Below are 25,296 nucleotides of genomic sequence, written 5' to 3' on the forward strand. Positions count from 1 at the left end.
GAATGTAATAAAAATATAAGAAAATACTTTATGGGATAATATGTATAAATATTAAACTCTTTATTAAAAACTAGACCTTTACCAAATACTTTCCTAGTAAATATAGCATGCATGATTGGGTAAGGCATATACTGCTGGTGTCTCCTTTGGTAATATAGACGAAAATCATCAAGAGGCTCTGTTTGTGTCAGTATTTCAAAATTACTCAACATCCTAATTCATAACAGAGCACATTAAGGTAATCTAAAAGTTACATTAAAAACATCAAAAAATCTACATTAAGTTTTGCAATATTGAAGTTGGATTACCAAACTCTTGATTTGTTATAAGAGCTATAGTGAATAGCTCCATTCATCAAATTCATATTCTATTCCTCAATGGCTCAATCCATGGCATCGTGAAACAGAAAAGTATTCAAAACTAGTAATGTTACAAGGTGAGAAGATTTGAAGGTAGTTTGATAAGTTTTTTTTTGTATTACCAAGGTTATCCTCTCACCCTTTGGGTAAGTAACTAATCATTTTCGGGTGCATGACTATCCCTCACAACAAATGTCGTTATCAGGAATCAAACATTTGACCTTTTGGTCATCCTAATATTACTAGTTTCAAAAACAATACAAAAATGTCAAGCATTTCATACATCTCATACCCATTCATGAAGTTCCCCAAATGCTTGAATTATCTATCCAAATTAGTTTTCTTCCAAAATTTCAATAAAATTAGGGAGTGACAATTCAGAATGGAAGGTCAAGATACTCGCTTAATATGATCCTCACTTTGACAGAGATAGACAAATTGTAGAATGTGTGTGCTATTGGTTGGTGAGTTGGTTAGTCGACTTTGCCTGTTCATCGATAGAAAGGGTAGGCAAAGTCCAAATAGGCCTGCGGGCGGAACAAGGAGAGGGTTGGGCAATCACCACAATCGAAAAAGTGTAATCTTACCTAACCATAAGAAAGTGGCATAGCTGGAATCGAATGCACCTATCCAATATCACATGCCTCTACTGCTAGGACAACCCCTTGGGATAGAAATGACACCAAAGGGTCATTTTCGGTTGCACAGAACTATGTCCCAAAATTGTTCATGACATCAAAGCATGTATAGCAAATTACAGAAAACTAGGTAGTAGTTAGTGATAAAAGATTGCAAGGAAAATGAATTATAACTCTTGTTCAGTTATTCATTCTTATGTCAAATAAAATGCTATAAATTGATTTCTTGATATTTTCTTTTTATTTAATGGTTAATTTTATATTATTTTTGGTACATAATAGTTTATGCATCTTCTGGTTGAGTTAGTAGCTAGGTAAAGTCTTCCCCAGAGGGAGTAACAACTAAAGGACTCGATTCCTAACAATTGCAAGTAAAACTTACCCGAGTCACAAGGTGTTAATGATGATTTTTTCTTGGTTTCTTTCCATCCTTAACCGTGGCCTTTTATCTTTAAGACTGTTTTCGTATTAGAGGTACAGATCCTAGGATATGATCCTTAAGTAAAGTAGGTCCACAGTCATGAAACACATAGCTGAAAAGTAACCCCATGCTAATTTCTCAATCAAACAACTAGGAGTTTGTTTGCGAGATTAGTTTTGAAAAAAATGAAGGAAAAAAAAGCTTTAGAGTCATTTCATAAATATATTTAATGGTTCTCCCAAATATTTATCTTCCTTCCATTACCCTCTAAAAACTTACTCACAAACTGATCCGTTTGTGAGTTGAATTTTGGAGGGAAAGAAAGAGAAACATAACAATGAAAAGATATTAGAAGATATATAATTGTAAATGAAAGACAGATATAGGGTAGCCTTAATCAAATAAATTTATCATACTTTTTATTAAATAATTCACCAACTCAAAATGAAAGTAAATACAGAACAAGAAAATAAAATAAGCTGAAGGACCTTACATTCAGCTATAAGCTTAATCAGTTAGCATCCTTAAGGATGTTTATCAATTCATCCAGTAATTTCATTTTTTGATTCTGCTTAGGTCCATGAGTACTGAAGGTTCCAAAGAGCCCATCCGAAGAATCCCTCAACTTTTCTGAAATAGACACCACCTTCTTCCGGTCTAAAGTATTGTAGCTTCTCTCCCTGATCACTGGATTCAGGAAGTTTTCGGGATGATTGCTCAGTAGCAAATTAACCATCTGCCTTGACTCGGCGAGTGCTGTTTTCAACTGATCGACATCCCCGTCTGGGAAAAGAGGGGCCTGACTTTCTGCAAATGATTCCAAGAGATGGATATCCACATCAATTATGGTAATAGCATTTACAGTAAACTTCTTAACAGAATCACTAGCTAAAGTCCCAACTATCTTCTCTGATATGTGAGAAAGAACACGCTGCAGAACTCTTTTAAGGACTTGAGCTGGAGCAGTTGAAACCAAAATTTCCAAATACATTATGACCTCATTCACATATTCATTTCCACTCTGAGATGGCTCATCGGTCATCCAATTTATATTCTCAATCAAGGTCATAAATCCATCAACTTTGGCTTTGAGTAACCCAGAGAGCATCTCTTCGACAGCATCACGAGCTTTTCTCAAAGGGAACTGCTTCCTGCTTCTCTCCACCATTCTCAAGGGAACACCTGAAAGCTTTGCAGCATGGCAATAGAAAAAATCACATGCACGCTCCAATACGGCCATATTTGCTGCTACTTGCATCGCCTGGTTGACACCATGAACTGATGCGTTAATAAGCCTGAACAATGCTTCATCTAAATCCTCATTCAAAAGCCTGTCCAAATATTTCTTCACAACTTCATAGAACTCAAGCTGCCCGCCATATGACATGAAACTGACAGAATCCTCAATGAATGACCGCACAATGCGACAACATTCTGGTACTGTTGACGAAAATGGTGCTAGATAAGGAAAAGCAGGCACAATATCTGACGTTTGTATTTGGAAAGAAAGCACATTCATGGAATACTCGTACTCCTTCTTCATCAACATCTGGTCAAACTTATCAGCAGCAAGGGCCTCAGTGATATGCATCTGACAATCTGACAACAGCAGCTCATGGTACTTATCCCTATGTTTGTTCAAAACATCAAGCAACGCATCAATTGGGTACCCAAATCTGCGCAGGGTTATACCTAAAAGACTGACATTGTCCTTAATGAGCAAAAGATGATTTGCAGTTTGCATTCCAGAAAACTGGTCCTCTAAAACAGAACACATTTTACCAACAGCAATCTCCCACAAATCGTCAACTTCCACTTTCGATATCAAACCACCACCAGTCCTCAAAACCCTATCTTCCACTACAAAGAAACCCGCAATTTGAGCAAAAAAAGCTTGATGGGACTCAAGAAAAGGGGTCAATGATGATACCTGAAAGTCCGAAGTAAATAAGATAATCATAAATATATTAGAATTGCCAAATAAATATAATATTACACTTTTTTTAAGGAATACATGCTTGACCTCATTAAACAATTGACCATAACTTCAACTTTGAGGTAGTTTGTTTAGCACAATTCTATGTGGTTTATCACTTTTTATATTATTATTACAAGACTTTCTTTAAGTGGAACCTAGTACGTGATAATCAGAACCCGGTGCGCAGTACACGGGCAAAATGAGGGAACCATGCAACTATGATTTAGCTAAAAAACACAAGTTTGATTGATTGTTTATCGAGTTTCTTTAGTGTATTTAGTAGTTTCACCCTCCCCTTCTCTCCCTCACTCTTAAAACGCTAAAGCCCCATGTGCCATTTGAAGTTTCTTCACCTCACACTGAACTGAAACAAGCTCTGCCTTCTACGATCACTGGTGGTGATTTCCAGCCACATTCTTAGCTTTCTAGCATACCCACTTCCCTCACTCTATTCATCTGAACTTCTCAACCTCCCACATGCCCACTTCAAGAGCTCACTTTGTACAGCCATCACCTCATCTCACCCTCAAACGGCCACACCCACTACTCCTAGCCATTAGAGGCTTAATCTTATTTTTTTCAAGTCTTACTTAGAACTTGGTATATTTATATTGAGGCCTTATATGATCACATATTTTTTGAAGCCTTAGAGGCTTGGTCTATTATATTGAAGCCCTAGAAGCTATTACTTATTTTCATTATACGTTACAAATGTTTCTGCTATTAATTTTGATTACAATCTATGAATGTGTCTTTAATTTGGTGTATTTTAGTATTTTTGAGTATTTATACGTGTAAGGTATAAATTATGTGTATTATATTTCCCTTGGCTATAGTGGCCATCCCGCTACCTGCTATCCTGTCATGGTATTTTCAAGGTCGACCGCTATCCGCGTTTGACTACCTAGAGGCGAGCTATCAGAAAGCTACTGATATCAATCCTAAAAAATATAAAGCTGGATTCATTTAAATAATTGAAGTTTGAGCTGCTAAACAAACAAACTTGATCAGGAATAGCTCAATTCATTTACAAATTTACAGAATTACACCCTTAACTTAAGGGACTCAACAATGTATGATTCGTTCATTCATTCACTATCAGCAATCTCCCACAAAAATTCTCACAGGGTCATGAACAGTACCTGAAAATCTGAAGTCAGCTGAAGCTTCCTGTTCTCAAAATAATACTTCTTAAACCCATCTACTAACCCTAAAGTCTGATTAATATGGTAAGCTCTGTACAATGGAGTCAAATCAAATCCAAGAATTCCACCAGCACCACCATTATTACCATATCCATCCTCTCCAATTCCGCCGCCGGCGCCGATTTCATCATCATCATCATCATCCTCTTCCTCCAAGGCATAAATGCAATCCCTCAAGCTAAGCCTACTCTGCTCCTCCGCTTGCCGCTGCTTCATTCTGAGATCTTCTTCTCTCTGCCTTGCTGCCAAAGCTTGACCAATCGCTAACTGCCCCAAATTTCGAGTCACGGCTCGAATATCAACCAACCAGTCACCGAATTCTTTATTCACTTTCCTCTCTATGTGTAACCGAATTTCTGGAATCTTCTTCTCTAGCATTCGTTTAAGCGTAAACGACGGCGTTTTATCCAAATACTCCTTCTCGAGCGTATCAACGCACTTCAGCGCCATGTAGTAGTTATCACTCAAGAGGTGACGGTTAGCGCGTGAGCACAGTTCCGTTAACTGAACACACGTTTTGACCGATTCGATTGCGCGGTTGAGGTTCTTTGACACGTTTCGCGTTTCGACGAAGGAGTCTAGGGAAGAGAGGAGAGGGAGAGCGACGGATTGGAACTTGGAATTTGAATCGGAGAGTGAGTATTTGATGTAATCGACGTCGGAGAGAAGTGATCGGAGGTCGTCGACGGCGACGATGAAGTCTTGGTAGTGTTCTTTGCACATTTCTTCAATCTCGGATTCTTTCGTTCGAGCGAAGTGGCGGAGATGGTGGATTAGGGTTTCCGGCTTGCCGGAGATGAAGACTTTTCTGATGAAGGGGCCTAAGTCTTCGTTGTTGCAGATGGCGGAGTAGATGAGGAGTTGCTCCAATTTGTCGCCGGAGTTGTCGCCGTCGCCGATCATCGGAACAACTTTCCGGCGAGGGAATTTGGAAGATTGCATGGTGTTTTTTTTTATTTTTTATGTTTTAGAAACAGAAGGAAGAGATTTAGGGATTAAAGAAAAAATCAGAAATTCTTAATTTTCAGACACTATAGCAGGAGTCATCAGAATTCAACTCCCCTAATTGTTATTGTGAGGGAATATTAGTGATTAAGTAAAGAGGAAAATTGTTAAGTATAATGAATTATTTTAATAAATAAATAATAACAAAATGACTTTTATATTTATATTTGAAATTTATGAATAAAATATAGGTACTTTAGGAATGTATTTAATTAGAATGCTAAATTAGTTAATTATGGATTATCATACTTTTTTATATAGAATCCTTTAACATTTATAATAAAAGATAGAGAAGACTTTTTTACATAGTCATGGTCAAAGTCACATGCACAATCCTTGATTTATTTTTCCTTGACTACCATTAAATAAAAATGGGATATCCATTTCCTACAAAATCATGTGATCCACCAAAATATAATAAATTTATTTTTGTTGGAGATTTAGAGGAATATGTTTTCATCATATATCTTACCTTAATTGAAAAATTGATCTCTTTTTTTGTCGGCAATTGTTAGTATATTAGTTGTTAGTATGTTAGTATTTCATTATGGGTGAGACTCTACCCTCAACCTTCTACACCCCTACCATCTAACCACCTTATAACTCCTATTTTATGTTGATGGTGGGACTCGAACCCACAACCTCCTACACTCCATTCCTTGCGACCACCCTCTTCACCTTGGAAAATTGATCTTGATACTAGCGTCTCTAACAACTATATTACACCTACAACTAAATCAGTCACAATAACAAATATCATCAAAATTGATAAATAAATGTAAATTTTCATAAATTTAAATAACGTATTATATTTATAAATTTATTATATATATTGACTGGTATATAATATAATTAGTAAACTACCATATCACAATAAAATTACTCTAACCTATATAGTAATAAGTAGGACATGAGTAATAGGAGGTTCCAATCTGAACCTTCTTTACAAACAATTTCCTGTGCCAAAAGAAAACCTAGAGATGTAAGCTACTAACATATTAGTAGCCTCTATACTTATTATAAGATCATTTGGAGATTATAATTTTTTGGCCCTTTTTACATGATCATTTTCAAAATTGTATGCATCTTACCAAAGTATCCTCATATTTATTGACCCAAAAAATAAAGTTATTAATGGAGTGGAGATAGAACATTAATGAGAATGAACTTTTTTAGAAATATATATATAATAATTGACAAATTTAATTATATTAACCATTTTCCTTACTTCACATCAAATTACCTATAAAAATCTTATAAATATAATCACATGTAATAAAAAATCTATGAGTCTAATATTGAGTAGAATAACAAACTAAATGTGGTATTTAAACAATAAGACTCTCTCACTTATTAGACTACTCTTTTGAATTGGACTCTTTCATATGCTTAAGTTGTAACAAATGATACTTTTATTGAGAGTTGTGCCGCAAAAAAACTACTCATAGGTTAGATTAAGGTATTACTGAATAGTGATAGGCTATTGAAGTTGTCAAGAGAGAAAAGACTATCATCGAGTCAGTGTCAATAAACTGAAAGTCATCATGAACATCGACTTTTAAAGGGAGACAACAATGTTAGAAGTTCCACATTGGGTAGAATAACAAATTCAATGTGATACTTAAATCATGAGACTCTCCCACCTAATGGACTAATTTTTTCAATTGAGTTCTCCTCATGTTCTTAAGTCCCGAAACAAACCTCACATGTTTAGAACCACTGGTGCAAGCAATTCTATAAATTCTTACCACAACTAGCAAGCTCAAGAAGCTTGTGACCATATAAGACCAAGTAACATATATTCTAACAAAATAATTTGAGGAAATCTGCCATTTGGGAATGACTCATTAGCTATGCCATAAAGGAAACAGGTGAGATATTAGTTACAGCAATATAGTTAGACTATGTAAGCCAAATTAAAAAATAAGATAAATTGTGCAAGACTTGACACTCATACAAGCTCAAATCTATATTATTTATGACTCTTACACAGTATACTTGTGAATTATAATGCAGATTTAAATTTCTTGATGAAGTCATATATGTGTGCACTGATCTCTGCTGGTTTTTCTTCATTTATGAAGTGACCTACTCCTTCCATTACAACCAGTTCTTGCAAGTATGGCACATCTCTCTTAAACCCACCTCCATGTATATACTCCTTAACACCTGGAGTGTTATATGTAATGTCTAGGTCCCCCACTATGAACTTCACAGGTACTTTGATCTGTACTCCAGTCCATGGTGCTGTGACCTCCCAGGTTCTGCAGATATAACAAATTTACCTGATTATACATCTACATCCTTCAACAAAATAAAATAAATAAGCAAAACTTAGGAATAGTATTATCTCTTTGCAATTAAAACTTTCATTCGAGAAGGTTAGCATCAATGTAAAAATAAGTTTGTCTGTCTTGTGATCTGAGATCATGCGATCTTGGAAACAACTTCTTTATATGTGAGGGTAAAGCTGCATGACCTTCCTCAACTATCAAACCCCACCAGGTGTTTGCCTCATGCACTGGGCCGTTTTTTTTTTCGTAATTAAAACTTCCATTCTGAACTTCGTTAATTGATAGAGACATAAAACAGAGCAGGTTTGTTTCAAGTTGCTGTTCCAAAATATGACTTACTTTTGTCATGATAAATGTTCTATTAAATATTAATCATGAGGAATTTTTTTTACTCAATCAGCATTCAGCATATACTTTTGTATTTGTTCCAATGTAAGAGGCTTGGGAAAGACAAGGAAAACAAGGATGAGAAATTTGAGAAACAAAAAACATAGTTCTCCGGTGGTAGAATTGATTTTTGGTAACATTTTGCAACAAGAAAAAATTAACTCAACTAGAACCAAGAGTTTCACATACAAATAGTGGGTTTCAATTCAATATGTATAGCAATGTTTACCACAACGAAACTAGATGAAACTTACAGGTCGAGAGCACGATAGTAGTTTAGTCCTCCTGTGAAGCCTTTCTGGTCAAACTTACTTGCATAATAATTGATATCTTCTTCAGACAGCCATGAGGGTAAAGTATTAGAAATGTTAGCTAATCCCTCAAATCCTATCTCCTTAGGCACACGAAGTGGGCGTGGATCACGCAATGTAAGAAATGTCTTCAATATTTTTGCAGTACCAACACGGGCAAACTCTTCTTCAGCTTCCCCAGGTTTCTGTAGGGCAACCAATCAACAACCGAATACTAGATATTAACTTGACGTATATATGTTTGGAACTATCGATTACCATACATCATATATGTCTATGGAATTCGTAAAACATTGAATTTGACAAGTACTGTTCCATGTAACTCAAATTGATTCAGAAGCTTGTGCAAGGAAGCAATTATCATTTTCAGGCGCTCAAAATAGTAGAGAGGAAGAATTCTTATCGATGTTCAAAAGCAAATACAGATTAACCACATATGTCCACATTCATTAGACCATTACAGATCGATGTGTCATTCGCACTGCTGTAAAGACCAATTCTTCAAAAGCAAATACAGATTAACCACATATGTCCAATTCATTAGACCACTACAGACATTGCTTTGCTGTTCAAGGAAGAAAAAATTATACAAGAGTCAAGCATTATATGTATGAACTTGGATCCTTCTACTTACCATAGAGTTTTAATGTATTATCGGAATGAAAGTGAAGATTAACTCACCTAAGCAGACCATGTACTTGTCTAAAACAATGATGCATTATTAATAAAAAGAACATTCTACACACTACGAGCTAAGACAAAAAATTAAAAATAGAGAGATTCTTGTATAAAGCAAATGTAATATGTAATTTAAGAGTACTAAACCAGTGATGCATTATTAGTACAGTAGTGAATAGAACAAGAATTATTCATGTGTCATCGCTAATGATTTTGGTTTAGGTGCACAAGATTTATATAAGAACTCGTTTTAAAAGTCAGTTTTGACTTCTCATATGTTTGGTGGACATGTCTATCACTCTATTGAAGAGTCTTTTTAAAAAATAAACATTAATGCCATACTCCATTTATGTGAATGTCAGCTGAATGGGATGCATAAAACTACTAAAGTGATGGAAGATATCTAATTACCTACAACAAATGTGAATTTTTGAGATTTGAATGATGAAGAAGTTAATTTCACCAAAATAAATTTCAAAAAAGGACCACAGATCCAGAGGATAACTGTACATAATCTTACCCTCAGGTGAAATAAACGTCAAACAGATTCTATGGTTATCGAGGACAGCTAAGACAAACAACAGTTTACTCAAAGCGCGGCAACAATAATTAAAGGGAGGGGATCCACTTATTTCAGCAGTAAGCTAAAAAATTTTTATTCCACCTCTTAGTCATCTATTCTATGAAAAACTAATGTTCAGATCTGACTAATTCAAATCACGTGAACCGTTAGAATTTCATAGAATGATAGCTAAGATGTGGCATATGTTTTTTTAACTTAATCATGGAGTAGGTGGATCCCCTCATAATTAAATCATCAATTTGATCCATACAATTGACATCATCAATTAAATTAGTCTTCTAGTTTACAAAATTGTCAATTTAATCTTCAACTTCGTATATTGTTGGTGTTTTTAGTAGTAGGGTAGCGTAACAAACTCAGGGTAACTTAAGTCTATAATAAACTAGTCTTTTGAGTTAGACTGACTCTTCTCGTATACTTAAGTCCTTCGGTCAATCCAGTTACCAACAAAAGTACATCGTCAGGAACCAAGTTGACCGATAATATCATATCATAATCACATGGATCAAAATGACATTTAACTGAATAATTCTCACTTACCTGAAACCTGCACATATAATAATCATCACCCATCAAAGCCCGCAAGCTTTCAACGGGCTTTCTCCTAGGGTTTCTGGGCCTAAACGTAACACTCAAATTCACCAACGCTTTCACACGATCGGGCCTCAACAAGCTAACATACCACGCGATGCTAGCTCCCCAGTCATGGCCCACCAAGAAAACCTGCTCAATACCAAGAGCATCGAGGAGTCCGACAACATCGCCGACGATGTGGACGGCGGAGTAAGAGGAAGCAGAAGGCGGAGCATCGGTGTCGCCGTAGCCGCGAAGATCGGGAGCGATGGCGCGGTAGCCGAGGGCGGAGAGAGAGAGGAGTTGGTGGCGCCAGGAATACCAAAGCTCAGGGAAACCGTGGAGGAAGAGGATTACTGGGCCTGAACCGATTGATGCAACGTGCATTTTTATTCCATTTGTGGCTACTGTTGTGTGCTCTATTTTCTCCATTTCTTTTCTTCGCTTTTTCAGTATCTGCTTCTGTTTGAGGATTCTCAGCTATTGACTTTCAAGAGTGAGTGAAAGAGCATTTGGTTTCTTTCTTCTAACTGGGTGTTAGGTTTTTTATTAGTAAAAATAAAATAAAATTACACAAACATCTTCAGGTTTTAATAAAATTATATAAATTATCTATTTTTTTAAAACTTAAATTACTCTTAATTATATGCATATATAATTTCTTGAATAAAAAAAATGTTAATGATTGTATTTAAGTTAAATAAAATATGATGTAGTGTAAATACAAGTTCAAATAATATAAGAGTCAATGTCTGTTCATTATTTTCTGTTCATTACAAACTACGTCAATAATTTTAAATAAATGTCTAAATCACTGTATACTATATTATAGGTAACTAAAACAATGAATATGCATTCACTTTTGTACTACTTGGACTTGTTTTCATAATATACCATATTTTGTTGAACTTAACTACACTAGTCACCATTTTTTGTTTAAGAAATTATACATGAAATATATGTCTAGAACTATATGTGATTTGTGTAAGTTTAAAAAATGAATGAGTAATTTATATAATTTCATTAAAACTTATAGAGTGTTTCGTGTAATTTACTTTAGAAAATAATAAAAAAATCAAATATAATTTTAATACGTGTTATTAAATTTGTATAGGTTATTAGTTGGATGGTTAAATCATTGGGTCTCTTGTAGGACGGTTAATCCAATTTACATTAAAAAAAAAGATAATAGAAACTAATATTATTTAGAGTAAATTACTCTGACACCCAATGAGTTTTAGTGACATTATATAAATCACCTCTCACTTTTCTATAGCTACACAAACCTCACAAACCTCTGATAGTTTTTATACTTTCATTACACTGACTACCCATTCATAAAAAACAAGTATAATATTTTAAACATAAAATGTGATAAATGCAATTAAGTTAAACAAAACATGATATATTGTGTAGACAAGTCTAAATAATATACAAATTAATGTATCTTTATTATTTTTTGTTACAAAATGCATCAACGATTCTAAAGAAATAATATTTAAATCGCTCTTATAATATAGTGTAACGAACCAAAAATAATAAAGAAATATTGACTCATATATTATTTGGATTTGTCTCTACAATATATCATATTTTAATTAACTTAATTGCATTTATCACATTTTTTGTTTAAAATATTACATTTATTTCTATGCAGGGGTGATCAATATAACGAAAGTATAAAAATTAGGAAATGTTTGTGTAGGTGTAAAAAAGTAAGAGATAGTTTATATAATTTCATTAAAACTCAGAAGTATTAATGTAATTTACTCTATTATTTAATAATTTTATATTCCAGATTTAAAAGTAATGTCATCCCACAAATGTTTAACTAAACAATCAATAATCAAGGTTTTAGTACAACGCTCAAAGATTTCACAAATAAGTTAAAATTAAACATCATAAATTATATGCTTTAAGAAAATTAAATGAGTAAATTTAAAACTCAATTAATTGTTTTGTTAAATATAAGTTAATAAAGAATAAATTAACTGACTAACATACATATCTAGGCATAAGTTGAAAACACCATATTTCCCCTCTTAAAACTATGGGTAATTAGGATCTGAACATACTCACTCATTCGGCTTGACCCGATCATAATCAAACACAAATAGAGTTAGGTCTTACTGGATTTAGGGTGGATTCAAGTTTAAAATTTAAACCTAGTTAATATTCAAGGTCGGATAGAGAACAAACATGAGTCGACCTGAACCCGTTCTTTGGTTACTCTCTCATCATGTTTGTATGTGTCTTTATTCAATTATATATAGAGTAATGACATATCCTTGGTCGAAAACAACATTGATTCTCTAAATTTTTCATCATATATACCTTATTAACAATATATATATACATCATTTCATATGTCAAACTATATTCATAATAATAAATAATATTGAGAAGACTTTATCTAAAAGATGTATGCATTATATTTAATCGAGTCTAGGATCGAGTTCATGCTCATAGGCTGACCTGGTCGATATTTATGGTCGGGTTAATTTCGAGTTTAGGAACGTGTCCGAATTCAAAAATGATCTGATTAACATTTATGGTTGGGTAAGAGACAAACCTTACCTAGTCCATCGTCACCCCTGCTTAAAACAATGTTGTTATGTTTTTTAAATGTCTCAACCAACCAAGTCAGATCACTAATTTAATGCTTAAACGATCTAACCAAACTAGTTTGTATTATTAATATATGATCGATCAAATGAGCAGCTCATACTAATAAAATACCCAATTCTCAGCTGGATCATTAAGGTATTTAGTTCCCCATGGAATGAGTTGTATCAATTAGGTACCCAATTCTCAATTACACCAGTTGGATTAACCTGTTCAAGGAGAATAAACAAATTATGGTTTTAATTCCCTATTTTGCCAATTTGGTGAATTTAGTCCATTTTTGTATATCAAAATTTAGTCCATTTTTGTATATCAAAATTTAGTCCAAGTTTAGTATGTCAAAATTTTGCCAATTACATATCTTATTATAAATAAATCGATAGGAATATACAAATTATGAGTTTGATATTTATATAATGACAATTAAAAATATACAACCAAATATTTTTGTGATTGTCTCTTCTAACAAGTGTTGCTCATAGAAATTGAACTATTAACTTTTTAGTTTGTCTGGAGATCAAGCTAGGTTCTTATGTCATTAGATAAACACCTTATTGGTCACAAGGTATAATTAAATATAGAAGAATTGATAAAAGAAGAGTGGGAGAGGGGAGAAGAGAACTAGAGAATATTTGCATTTTTCTTTGGGACTTTTAAGATGCTAGAGTGATGATATACTATAGGCGTAACAATTGGATTGCATATTTTCATGTATTGACGTAGCAATTGGGTTACATATTTTCATGGTGGGCCACCCAATAAATATGTGAAGGATGGATATTGAGGGAGATTATATGTACCAAATTTTGTCTCACTTTTTATCCCACTTTTATGTCTTAATTTAATGAAAAAATGCCACTAAATTAAAAAGAAAAATTATAAATACATAAATTAAAAATTTTATATCAATATTCTATGCAATGTAGATATTACAATAAGCCTGTAATAGAATGTTCACCAACTTATTTCTTCAAACAAAATATTAGCCTCCAACTAAATCTTAAATCATTCAAAGAAGAAATTCATCTTAACGTAAAATTAACATGATGACTTTTCATCTTTTTGTTTTAGTTGATGGACAGATTCTTTGAGTGTTTTAGTTATTGTCATTTTTCTTTGAAGACTAATTTAATAATTAATTATCTAATATTTTTTTGCAATGCATTAGGATGAACAACTCAAAAGGAGTTCCTCATGCAAGACATATAATGTTCATGTAATGAATCAATTTATTGAGAGAAATAAGGTTGAGATGAAATTGAGGACCAAACAGAACATTATGCAATGTGATGGTCTTGCTTAATTTTACTATTCCAGTGATATTAGTAGAGACCTTGACATCAGTAGATAATATTATGAACATTGGAGCCATAGTTTTGAAGGTTTGGAAACTACTCATTGTAAAGGAAATATGATATGTGGCTCCAATGTCTAGGAGTCATTAAGATGCAGAATTACCTGGATTTGGTAGAGGTGTGTTGATTACAGAATTAGCAGCATGATCCTTTTCACCTTTTGATTGATTGAGCATTTCTAATATGTCATTGACCTGTTGCTCTGTGAATATCTTTTACTGGCCTTGTTGGTGAGAACTTGATTGAGCATCAGGGACAACATTTTCTTCTTTGTCTAGTGGAAAGAAAGCAGTGTGATTTGCCATCCTAGAGGGATTATTAGATTGGTATCCAGGGGGATAACCATGTTTTAAGAAGCATGTTTCACTTGTATGATTTGTCCTTTTACAATGGGTACAAAACTTGTTGTTTAGGTTTCTTGTGCTTGATCTACCATCTCTTCTCTTATAACCATAACCACCTCTTCCCTTATAATCATAACCACCTCTATTTCTAAAAGTGGCATTATTTCCAGCATTAGTGTTCTTTTGGGTTTCTTGTCTGGAATTGATGGACAAAATTTTGCTGTCTTGGTTGAGGTTTGAGGGGATGAGGTTATTTTATTGTTTTTCTTGTTGAACAACCATAGAGAAGGCTTTGTTTATAGAGGGTAAGGGTTCAATCATCATTACTTGTGAACGAACTTGAGCAAATTACTCATTTAATCCCATCAAGAATATGATTACATAATCTTGTTCTTTGTACTGTTTTACTGACTCAATTACTCCACATGAGCAAGGCACAATGCATATACAGTCGTTGATGGGTCTGAAATTATCTATTTCATCGCATAGGGTCTTAAGTTTGGTATAAAACTCAGATATCAAAAGATTACCTTGATCTAGTTGATAAGATTCTTGTTGTAACACTGCCATCCTAAACATATTTTCCTGAGAGTACCGTTCTTGCAAGTCTTGGATTGACTTCACTATTGGATCCATGACAATACCATTATATTGCATCTTTTCTAGGGGCCAAACATCGGATCCTCCTTTCTTGGTTACTTTAAACTTCCATCAATGAAACCGATTTTATTTTTGGAGTCTAATGCAAGATTGAAGGTTCTTGACCATAAGTGATAGTTCTTTCCATCAAGGAGAGGGGTAACAAGGACAAGGGATGAGCTTTCACTAGGATGAAGGAAGAATGGATTTTGGGGATTTATGTTGTGATCAAGGTTGGATGTGATCATCTTGACGAATGAGAAGGTTGCAAGAGATAGAGGGGAGAAGAGGAAGAAGTAGGAGAAAAGGAAAAACAGAAGGGAAGAAGAGATGGTGATCAGAGCAATGATTGCTATCATACCATGTTAGTTTGCAATGAAACCATGGAGAAAAGAGAAATGAATAACTTCAGTGAAAATTTAATTGGGATATTGGAGAACTTGGTGAATACAAAGGGCAGGATTGATGTATATTAATGCTAATCCTTGTTGCCAAAAAGAGAGAAAAATAACAATTCTATAACTAACTAAACTAAAAAAGCTAAAACTAACAACCAAATGGCTAAAAATAGAATTGGGCTTTCTGTAAAGCAAAGCCCAAAAGGTAAAATAAAGGACCAAACGGGAAACAACACTAGTTCAGGAAAAAGGCTAAGACAGAGAAGGTGAAGAGCAATGATGCCGTAAGGAAGAAGACAACCATAAACGAGGGATCTTTAACACATAATTAAATCACATGAAACTGTCGAAATAATCTTATGAAAATGTAACAAACAAATTAATAATTAAAAAGTGAGAGAGAAGAGAAATAAATAATTAATGAAAATATTATTAATAATAACTTGAATGAAAACCTTTGTAATAGAACAGTAATGCACAATTCATTTATTGTTTAATACAATAAAGAAACTCATGCTTGATATTAAAGAATTATAGAGCAACTTTACACATATTATATAATCACCTTCTAACTTTCTTTCTCTACATCAATTCACTCAAGAATGGTACCCCAGTTTGAGGTAACCAAACATCTCCATCCAAAAAACTAGACACAGTAAAATTAGCTGCATCATTAGTGTTCATAACCTGATAACCCTGCCAAGTCACTCTATTTGTAGTGTTAGAACCAGGTCCTGTGTTATTGTACTCTCCATAGAACAAAGTACTTAATGCAAAATCTCCATTCCATTCATGCCAACCAATAGGTTCTATCAAATTATCCATAAATGATTGCAAATAAACTGTTCTTGAATACTCCTTCCATGGCCTCCCAAGGTATGTTTTCACACTACTAATCATTGGAGCCAAATCATTAGAAGCTTTAATAATAGCATTGTGTATTGAAGTTCCTGTGTTTTGATTTGGGTCTGTACGACCTTGTGCAGTGATAGCATTGAATTGTCCATTCATGGGTAAGCGAGGAAATAAGTTACAACTTTGAAAAACAACAGCAGCATTTCCAAATATGAAGTCTACTGTGCCATATATATCACATTCACTATAGAATTGTCTTAGAGAATGAGTATATAAAGTATCTTGATATCCTTCAAAACTACAACTGTAAAAGGTTGATAAATCTGCTCCATTTCTTACTGCTACTGCTTGGTGCTTGCTTGGTCCAGCAGTATTACGAAATGTTATGTTAACTGCAACAAACCCTTGTGCTACAACAGCTGCAATTAAATTTGAAACAATTCAGAAGATGGTCTTCAAATATATCATATATATAATGAGTCTTAACAATGTTTTAAATCTGGGTCTGCATACACTACAAACAACCACAAGTTAAGGTTTTAGGAGAAGCTACAAATGGATTACGACCATGATTGCGTCTGCATCGACTGTATATGCTCACAATTGTACGAAACATCAAAGTTTTGGAAGTTTTCGAAACTACAACCGCTATTTAAAACCTTGACAGTGCTCTAAATTACGGTCATCACATATACATTTCGGATATGTTTACCACAATTGCGATTGTGGTGCTACTACAGAGACTCCCAAAATCATAATATTGTGTCTGCAATTGTTTGTGGGTAAGCAATTCAAAACACTAATATATATGCTTGATAAGTTAATTTTGGTAACATAATTTAGGGCATCAACATGATAATTTGTGTGTAATGTTTTTGCTTACCAAATGTTGCCGAGTTGAATGTTGTAAAACCATCAACGACATTATGATCACCTGTGATAATTGTACGATTGATTCCCTCTCCAATTATCATCAAGTTCTTCTTGTTTTTTGCAATAGATACGTATTCTTTATATACACCTTCAGTGATGAAAATGACAAAGTATCCATTACCAGCATCTGTGTTATTTGGTGCAACTGCTACAGCATCATTGATTGTAGTGAAGTTTCCACTTCCATCTTGACTAACAACAACAATGTCACTCACCTCTACGCTTTCAATATCATCCACAGTTTGAAGTAACTTTCTTCCATGGCCTCTACCATTATCATAAATTTCCCGTACTCGGTTTGACATCTTCAATGGTAAACGACCATTTTGAAAACCCAAATGTCTTCCATTTTTGTTTTCCAATGTTGTTGGTGTTTTCTTATTTGGAACCCAACCCTTCATGAACAAAGAAAGAGAGACACTATGAAGCATGGTATCATCAGAAAGCGAAGAAGAAAGATGTTTCTTCACTCTCTGATCAGAATCTGTGGTTGTTAAGCCATCTAAACAAGTTTGTTGATTTGTCAAAACTGCACTAAGAAGGGTTTGTAGATCTTCTGTTTGAGAGTTTGGAAGATTATTATCATTAGCTTTATCAACATGGTTATGTGTGTTTGATAAGTAATCATAACTTAGTTCAGCAAGGAATCTACAATCATCAAGAACACTAATTGTAGGTTGTGACAAATATGACTTATCTTGAAGATATGAATCCAATAAGTTATAGAACTTAAGGGAATGGGACAATGATTTTCTAACAGAAATGCGACCATAGTCATATATGGTTCCATTTTGATTAGCAAGCATGGTTTTGCAATAAGAAGGGTGTGTTGTGGATTGACAAATAGTTTCTGGTGGAGTGGGTTTTGCATAGTTATCAGCTATGGATAATGATGTAAAGATGGAAAGTAAAAATAAAACACAAAATGTAGCAATGAGGAAGTTCTTGAAAGCCATTGATTTTTGGACCAAGGAATTAGTGTTAGTTGTAATTGTAAGGATGGATTTGTGGACATGGAATTCAAGGATGCTTGAGCTTCTTATATAGGCAAGGAAGAAGTTTGAGTTTTGTCTTATTAATGATTGTTGAGTATTTTAAGTTTCACTCCATAATCTTTATAGTCTTTGTAATATTGTGGTTGGTTTTTTGGAGTGTCCTCAATAAATGATATCACATGCCTTGTAACACTAACCTATGCTTTGTTCTAAACCATGGGGTAAATTATGATTGGTTTATATTAATTAAAAAAGTTAAAAATTTGTTAATTTTCTCTTGTTGGTTCAATATCATTGGTTAGGCAGTATTGTGAAACCCGAGCCGGATGTTAAACCGGCAGAGATCCCGTATTAGATTTAATTGGTTTAAATGATTTCGTACATAATTAATAATTTTTATTTATAAATATATAGTTATATATAAATGTAAAACTTTATATAATTAATAATTATGTATAATTATATTGAAATAATATATGTTTATCTTTTTTGGACCGTAGTAAAACAAAATATTAGAACATTGTCCCATTTATTTTATTTTTAAGTGAGCCGTCCGGTTTACTTCCCGGGTTAATTCGGTTTAACCGGGTTTAACATGATCGGACCGGATTTTTTCTGGTTCAAAGCGGTCCAACTCTCATTCGATTAAGATGGCAAACCAGAGTCTTTTCAAGTCCGATCAGACCGTCCGATCCAGTTCTAACAACACTGGATATAAAACATGATTTGAGACATACTTTGTAACAAGAGATCGACCATTATTCTTATATCTGCTTCAATTTTCTATTGTTATTGCAAATACAATATAGCCTTAATCAAAATAGAAACCACAATTTAAAAAGATTAGGAGATATAAGGCACTAAAAATTAAAGTATTTAAAAAAAGTCATGTGGAAGTAATTAGCATTCGCCTACCAGCTGCCTATTATGAAATTTTAGAGAAGTAGCTAGTCAGGTAGTAGATCGGTCGGGTTTGTGTAATCCTAAAGATATGCAAATATTCCATGAGAATATTTATTGGTATAAATTAGAAGACATAGTTTTGTCTAGATTTTATCTAACATAATCTTTTAAAAACAATCACATCATTAAACATTCTGAAATGAAGTAATTATTTCTTATTCGTAATAAATATAATAACTTAAAATAGTCTTATATAAAAGATTTCTGTTTATTTTTTATTTGACAACCAACTGGTAGGGTGAGTTTGGATCATGGTAGATCGAGTAAGGCTTGTCTTTTATCCGATCTTAAATATTGATTTATTTATTTTTTTGAACCTGAACCCTGCTCTAAGCCTGAAGTTAATCCGACCCCAAATGTCTATCAGATCAGTCTATGAACTCGAACTCGATCCGGTTAAATATAATACATACATATTTTGGGTAAAGTCTTCTTAATATTATTTATTATTCTAAAGTAATTTAACATATGAAATGATATGTGTATATATATCGTTAATCATGTATATATGATGAAAAAATATAGAATCAATGATACTTTCAACCAAATAGATATAATTCCTCTATACATAATTGAAATAATTGAATAGAGACATATACAAACATAATAAGTGAATAATTATGGGACGTGTCAGAGTCAGATCATGCTTGTCCCATATACAACCCTAAATATTGACTGAATCTAATTTTTAAACTTTGAACTCAGCCCTAGACACGATGAAAATTGACCATATTCGAACTCGAGCATAATTAGGCTAAACCAGATGAGCATCTAAGATTAGCTCATATTCACCTCTACTAAACTTGTATGATATTAGTTGCCAACTGCAAGTTCTGCTCCATATTAGAGAGAATATGGTGTAATATGATAATAAAGGATGAGTTTTGATAATTTTTAAAGTATTTTATTAAAAATAACTTCAAGTAAAACCCATAGATTGAGTTTTGTCTTATTAGAATAGTGGATGAATATTTTAAATTATACTCTTAATTTTTATTGTCGCTATAATATTATGGTTCTAGAATGTTTATAATAATATATTATCCAATCACTCATATTTTCCTGCAATTTTCAATGGTTGTTGTATAAGTAATATAACTTTATCAAAGTAGTAACCATAATTTAAACCATCTACAGAAAATGCATTACAGATTCTTTTTTGAAGCCAACTTGATAAAACATCCACAAAATATGCATTACAGAATCTTTTTAAAAAAAGTGAACTTGAAGGAATTTGCATTGGCCTACCAGATGTTGATACGTGGCTAGCATACAGGAGTCTGCATTACCAGCAGGATATATTATGAAATTTTAGAGATGCAGTCACTTGCAGACGAGAAAATATCTTTTATCTAATAATATATATCACTTTATCTAATAATAAATAATTATTTGTTTGATCACTTACCGTTATAACACATGAAATGACATATTTTATGGAATAAAATATGTGTTCTATATGTGTTAAATAGTTAGGTTTGTGTAAAGGTGAAAATATGCAAATAATATTGCATAATATTATTTATTTTTAGGGAAAAATATATGAATGAACACTTTTTATATGATCTGGACATCATTTTTGAAAAACCAGCTTTTTCTTTCCTTTCTTGGTGTACAGATCCTAGAGTGTGCATTAAGGATGCTTGTATTTCTTTTCCATTTTAATTTTTTTATCCCTTGTGATTATTTAATACAATTTTCTTTGCTTATAAACAAAGTACATTATTTCTTATTAATATTTAATCATCATTAAATCTAATTCATAAATATAAGTAATATAAATAATTGATAATGTACTGACTATATATAAATTATAACACTCATAATATATAGATATTATACTCTTATTTTATATATTAGAACACATAATTTTGTTTCTCCTTTTCTTATCACCAATAAAAAACAACCATGATATTAAAGATTTCAATAACTTATTTTTTAATTTACATTTTTAATAAATAATTATTTTTTATTGACGGTAAACATAATCACATAAAATAATGTTTATTCTTATTTGATGGTTATCATTTACTAGTTCAGATCCATATTATAGAATCTAGTAGTGAATATGATAATAAAAAATAATTTGATTTTTTTAAATATTTTATTAAAAATAGTTTAAAATATAAGCCTTTCAACGTTTATTTGACAAAGATATGATATCATTGTATTATATAGTGGTCAAGTATGGCAATGTGCATGTATAATATATAATATTGACATAATGAATTAATAATAATAATTTAATAATCAACGACGCCAACACAGTTGGTATATGGGTGGCACTTGTGATAAAATATAGGTAGTGGAGTTTTTTAAATATCATACATCTAATCTTACTCTCTTGTTATTATAGGTACTAGCATGTCGTCAGTTACTTCGTGTCTGCCGATCTACATTTTTTACTTTTTAGTTTTGAACATTAATTTTTTATATATTTTATTTTAGAGAATTATATCACTTTTTTATATATGATATTATAATTTTTTGATGAAAATGAATTGTGATATTTTTAAAAATTGTATTCATAATTTGAAATATTTAGTGGATATAACTTCCTCTAACCTTCATTTATATTTTTTATTGTATGGAAAAATATTGCAATAATTATTAATTATAAGAGCAAAATGAGTAAATAAAAATTATGTCATGTAGTTATAATATATTTTAGTTTATATATATTGAATACTTTTCTAGGAATATCTATCACAATTATCTATTGTTCCGATAAAATGGGATTTGTTAAGAAGTATCATAGAATTTTAAGGAAATAAAAAGAATAATTTTATATTGGAAATTTCAAAATTGGGCTTGAAATTAACACATTTAACATATTAAGTAATGTTGGGGTTGAAATTTCAAAATTGACTTATTATTTATTCGTAGCCTATAATATACTTGTTAACATAACCTGATAAATATAGGTTAAACAATAATTTGGATTCCTACAATTTTAATCCATTTTTATTTCTTTAAGTGATATAGAGTCCATATATACCAGTCCAGCTTTATCTAATCAATAGAGCAACCCTTGTTAATTTACATAGATTGATTTAAAATAAGTAAAGTTCATTATACTCATTATTCCAAAACTCTAAATGCTTAAGGTTAATGCATACACATTAAGAAATCAATAACTAATATTATTATTTATTGCATTGACATAAGGAGAAAAAAATGTCACTACTCATTTTTTATTATATTTAACTTTTAAATAAAAGTAATACAAATGAATGATGAATGATGCACTGACCGTGTATAAATATTTACACTATCAGTCAGTGACAATTCTGAGATCCAAAAGCAGAGTGTACAACATATATTAAAATAAAATAGTATATATCATCTTATATAAAAAGATGAAAACATGAATGTCAAAATCATAATATTTACGTGATTCCAAAATTGATCTCTACGTGATTTCATATTTTGAATTCGTTGAATGATCACCTCATTGTCAATGTTGTTGAACATTTCTCGTTCAATATAAGTTACTAGACAGTCATTCATCCATACATCTCCTATTCGATTAACAACCTATTTTTCACAATCTCCATAGCTGAAAATGCTCATTCTACTGTTGTCGTAGCAACAAGTAAAAATATTGCTAACTTCGAAGGGATATAAACTAATGAGTAAACAATGTGTCTTCTACTTTCAACCATCTTCTCTGAAAGATTATTGATTCATTTCAAAGAAGCAAATTCAACACTACAACACATATCAATGATATAAGTCTCAAGTTGATTATCAAGCATTACCAAATCAGTTGACAAAAATCATGTGGATAGAACTTTGCAAATTCAACCAGTTTTGCCTTATCAAAACTAGAGAACAAATTGACTGGACTTAAATAATACATACAAAGAGGCAATTAAGTATTTGTCTCATCATGAAGTTCCTTAAGTTACATATCCACAATAATATAAAATAATTCAACACGATAATGATACTCTTTTGTGATAACATGTGCTCTGCCTCCACGTCGTGATTTACCATTAGGAAAAAAGTTGGCATCCATATTAGGAATGTCAATGTCGTGCATATTGCAAAATAAGATTACCTCTAAAGATTCTCATCCATCATTTTTCATAGTCTCTAATCATTGCTTTATGATTTTAACCAAGATCATATCATTAATGATGTCTTGATCTTTCCTTTCCCATGTTTGTGATAGTTCATTTGAAACACCAAAGATATTTTTTATCAAGTGCGACATGAATGCAAATTCAAAATCTCCTCTCACAGGGAATATATATTTGGCTTCAGCTCTTTTTCCGGGAGTTAATCCATTTTCTTTAATAATTTCAACAACATCACATATAGTAAAATACATCAATATTAAATTTATCAAAGTTGCATAATATGAATCCCAACAAATATCAACAACTTGTTTGAGACTAGTTTCTTAATTCAAATCTAGCTCACTTAGAATTTCTCATTTTTCCAATGCCTTGTAGGTATTATATTAATTTTTAAAAAAAAAATTAGGGTGGGCATTTGCACACCCTCAACCCTATATATATATAGCACAGTTAATACTCTCAGTACATAGATATTACACTCTTGTATAAAATACTCCTATTTATTTCCTCTTTATATGTTGCTCAACTAATATATAATCTAAATTAAAATAAGTAAACTTATTATACTCGCTATTCCAAAATTATACTTCTCAAATGTTAAATGTTATTGCATACATATTAAGAAATTAACATTTAATATAAAACTTTTTTATGTGTATTAACTAGTTGGTATATCACCATTATTTGAAAGGGACGATAATCATATATCCTAATTTATGTTTCATATTGTGTCTTAAGCTAATTAGAAAGTTTAATTCAATTAAAAAAATAACAATTAATATTTTAATATTATTTTATAAAGTTTAATTGTTTAGGAACATATAAATAGGAAAGATCTAAGAGAGAAGATCCTTATGATACAATGGTGTATATTTCTCTATGTGCATTGAATGAGGATAAATTTTGAAAAACAATTTTGTTCAAAAATTAAATTTCTTAAACAACAATATTTTTGAATAAAAAATAAATGTAAAACAAACTAGTTTTGGAATGGGGAATGCGTAATTACACTTGAACTTTTTCAATTGCAAGTTGGAGATTGTCTTTCAAATGCTTGCCATTTCTGTTATTGGCAATACAAACCAGTTCTATTATGGTTTATTTGAGAGTTGAATTTTGGAGGAGAAAAAAAGGAAATGGAAGACTTGTGAGTCATCTCGCAAGTGTATTTTATGACTCCCAACCCTTTCATTTCCCTTTCTTATCCTTCAAAATCTAACTCTCAAACGAACCCTTAGAGATGACTGGATTATGAGCATTTATTATTTAACAAAATGAGCTCTAAATTATTGCTGTGACTGAGTTGTACACATAGATTTTTTATTTATTTTGGGAAATACTCTTATAAATTCTATTTTCCCTAATCCCTGTGTGTTTGTTTCTTCTCATTCTCTAAGGTGTAGGGGATGGTTTTTACAATGACTTTTGTAAGTTTAGAGGAATTTTCTCTAGGGACAAGCATGAGTAAATTGCAGCATCATTTTAAGGATTTGGAAATGTTCAACAATGCTTTCTTGGAAAAAAGGTGGATATGGAGAATTCTCTAGAAAAACTCATAGTAGAAGAAGGTTCTGACTTCAAAATATGAGGATGAATAATGTTGTATCCTTATACTAAATCCTACTATAAATCATTAAAGTAATATGTGTCATTTGTAAATTAGTTATTAATA

General features: G+C 32.1%; 3 protein-coding genes across 4 annotated transcripts in view; all 3 read right to left on the bottom strand.

The window, feature by feature from the left end:
* Positions 1-10,937, bottom strand: part of LOC109329607 (bifunctional epoxide hydrolase 2) — a 23,836-nt gene extending 12,899 nt beyond the window's left edge. Inside the window, exons 1-3 of one of the 2 annotated variants that reach the window (XM_019563300.1) lie at positions 10,400-10,937; positions 8,542-8,783; positions 7,578-7,870 (exon numbers count right to left, since the gene is read on the bottom strand). In XM_019563300.1, coding sequence (XP_019418845.1) covers positions 7,612-7,870; positions 8,542-8,783; positions 10,400-10,864 — 966 coding nt within the window. In that variant the 5' untranslated portion in view covers positions 10,865-10,937 and the 3' untranslated portion in view covers positions 7,578-7,611. Of the gene's footprint in view, positions 1-7,562; positions 7,871-8,541; positions 8,784-10,399 lie in introns of those variants that run through there. The other variant, XM_019563301.1, reaches the window with a different exon arrangement.
* LOC109329604 (exocyst complex component SEC15B-like) lies at positions 1,812-5,627 on the bottom strand. Its single transcript, XM_019563296.1, has 2 exons — positions 4,539-5,627; positions 1,812-3,348 (listed from the first exon to the last, which is right to left on the bottom strand). The coding sequence occupies exons 1-2, from the start codon at positions 5,541-5,543 to the stop codon at positions 1,930-1,932; spliced, it is 2,424 nt and encodes an 807-aa protein (XP_019418841.1). The 5' UTR covers positions 5,544-5,627; the 3' UTR covers positions 1,812-1,929.
* Positions 16,277-18,553, bottom strand: LOC109329606 (pectinesterase-like). Its single transcript, XM_019563298.1, has 2 exons — positions 17,532-18,553; positions 16,277-17,067 (listed from the first exon to the last, which is right to left on the bottom strand). Exons 1-2 carry the CDS (start codon positions 18,535-18,537, stop codon positions 16,376-16,378), a joined length of 1,698 nt encoding a protein of 565 aa, XP_019418843.1. The 5' UTR covers positions 18,538-18,553; the 3' UTR covers positions 16,277-16,375.

This window comes from Lupinus angustifolius, chromosome LG16 (genome assembly GCF_001865875.1).
Source record: "Lupinus angustifolius cultivar Tanjil chromosome LG16, LupAngTanjil_v1.0, whole genome shotgun sequence".
Lineage (NCBI taxonomy): Eukaryota > Viridiplantae > Streptophyta > Magnoliopsida > Fabales > Fabaceae > Lupinus > Lupinus angustifolius.

Excerpts from the sequence above, each read along its gene's own strand:
- LOC109329604 (XM_019563296.1), bottom strand. The coding sequence starts at position 5,543 with ATGCAATCTTCCAAATTCCCTCGCCGGAAAGTTGTTCCGATGATCGGC. Across the intron at positions 3,349-4,538 it reads AGCTGACTTCAGATTTTCAG|GTATCATCATTGACCCCTTT; the intron begins GTACTGTTCATG and ends TCGGACTTTCAG.
- LOC109329606 (XM_019563298.1), bottom strand. The coding sequence starts at position 18,537 with ATGGCTTTCAAGAACTTCCTCATTGCTACATTTTGTGTTTTATTTTTA. Across the intron at positions 17,068-17,531 it reads ATTCAACTCGGCAACATTTG|CTGTTGTAGCACAAGGGTTT; the intron begins GTAAGCAAAAAC and ends ATTTAATTGCAG.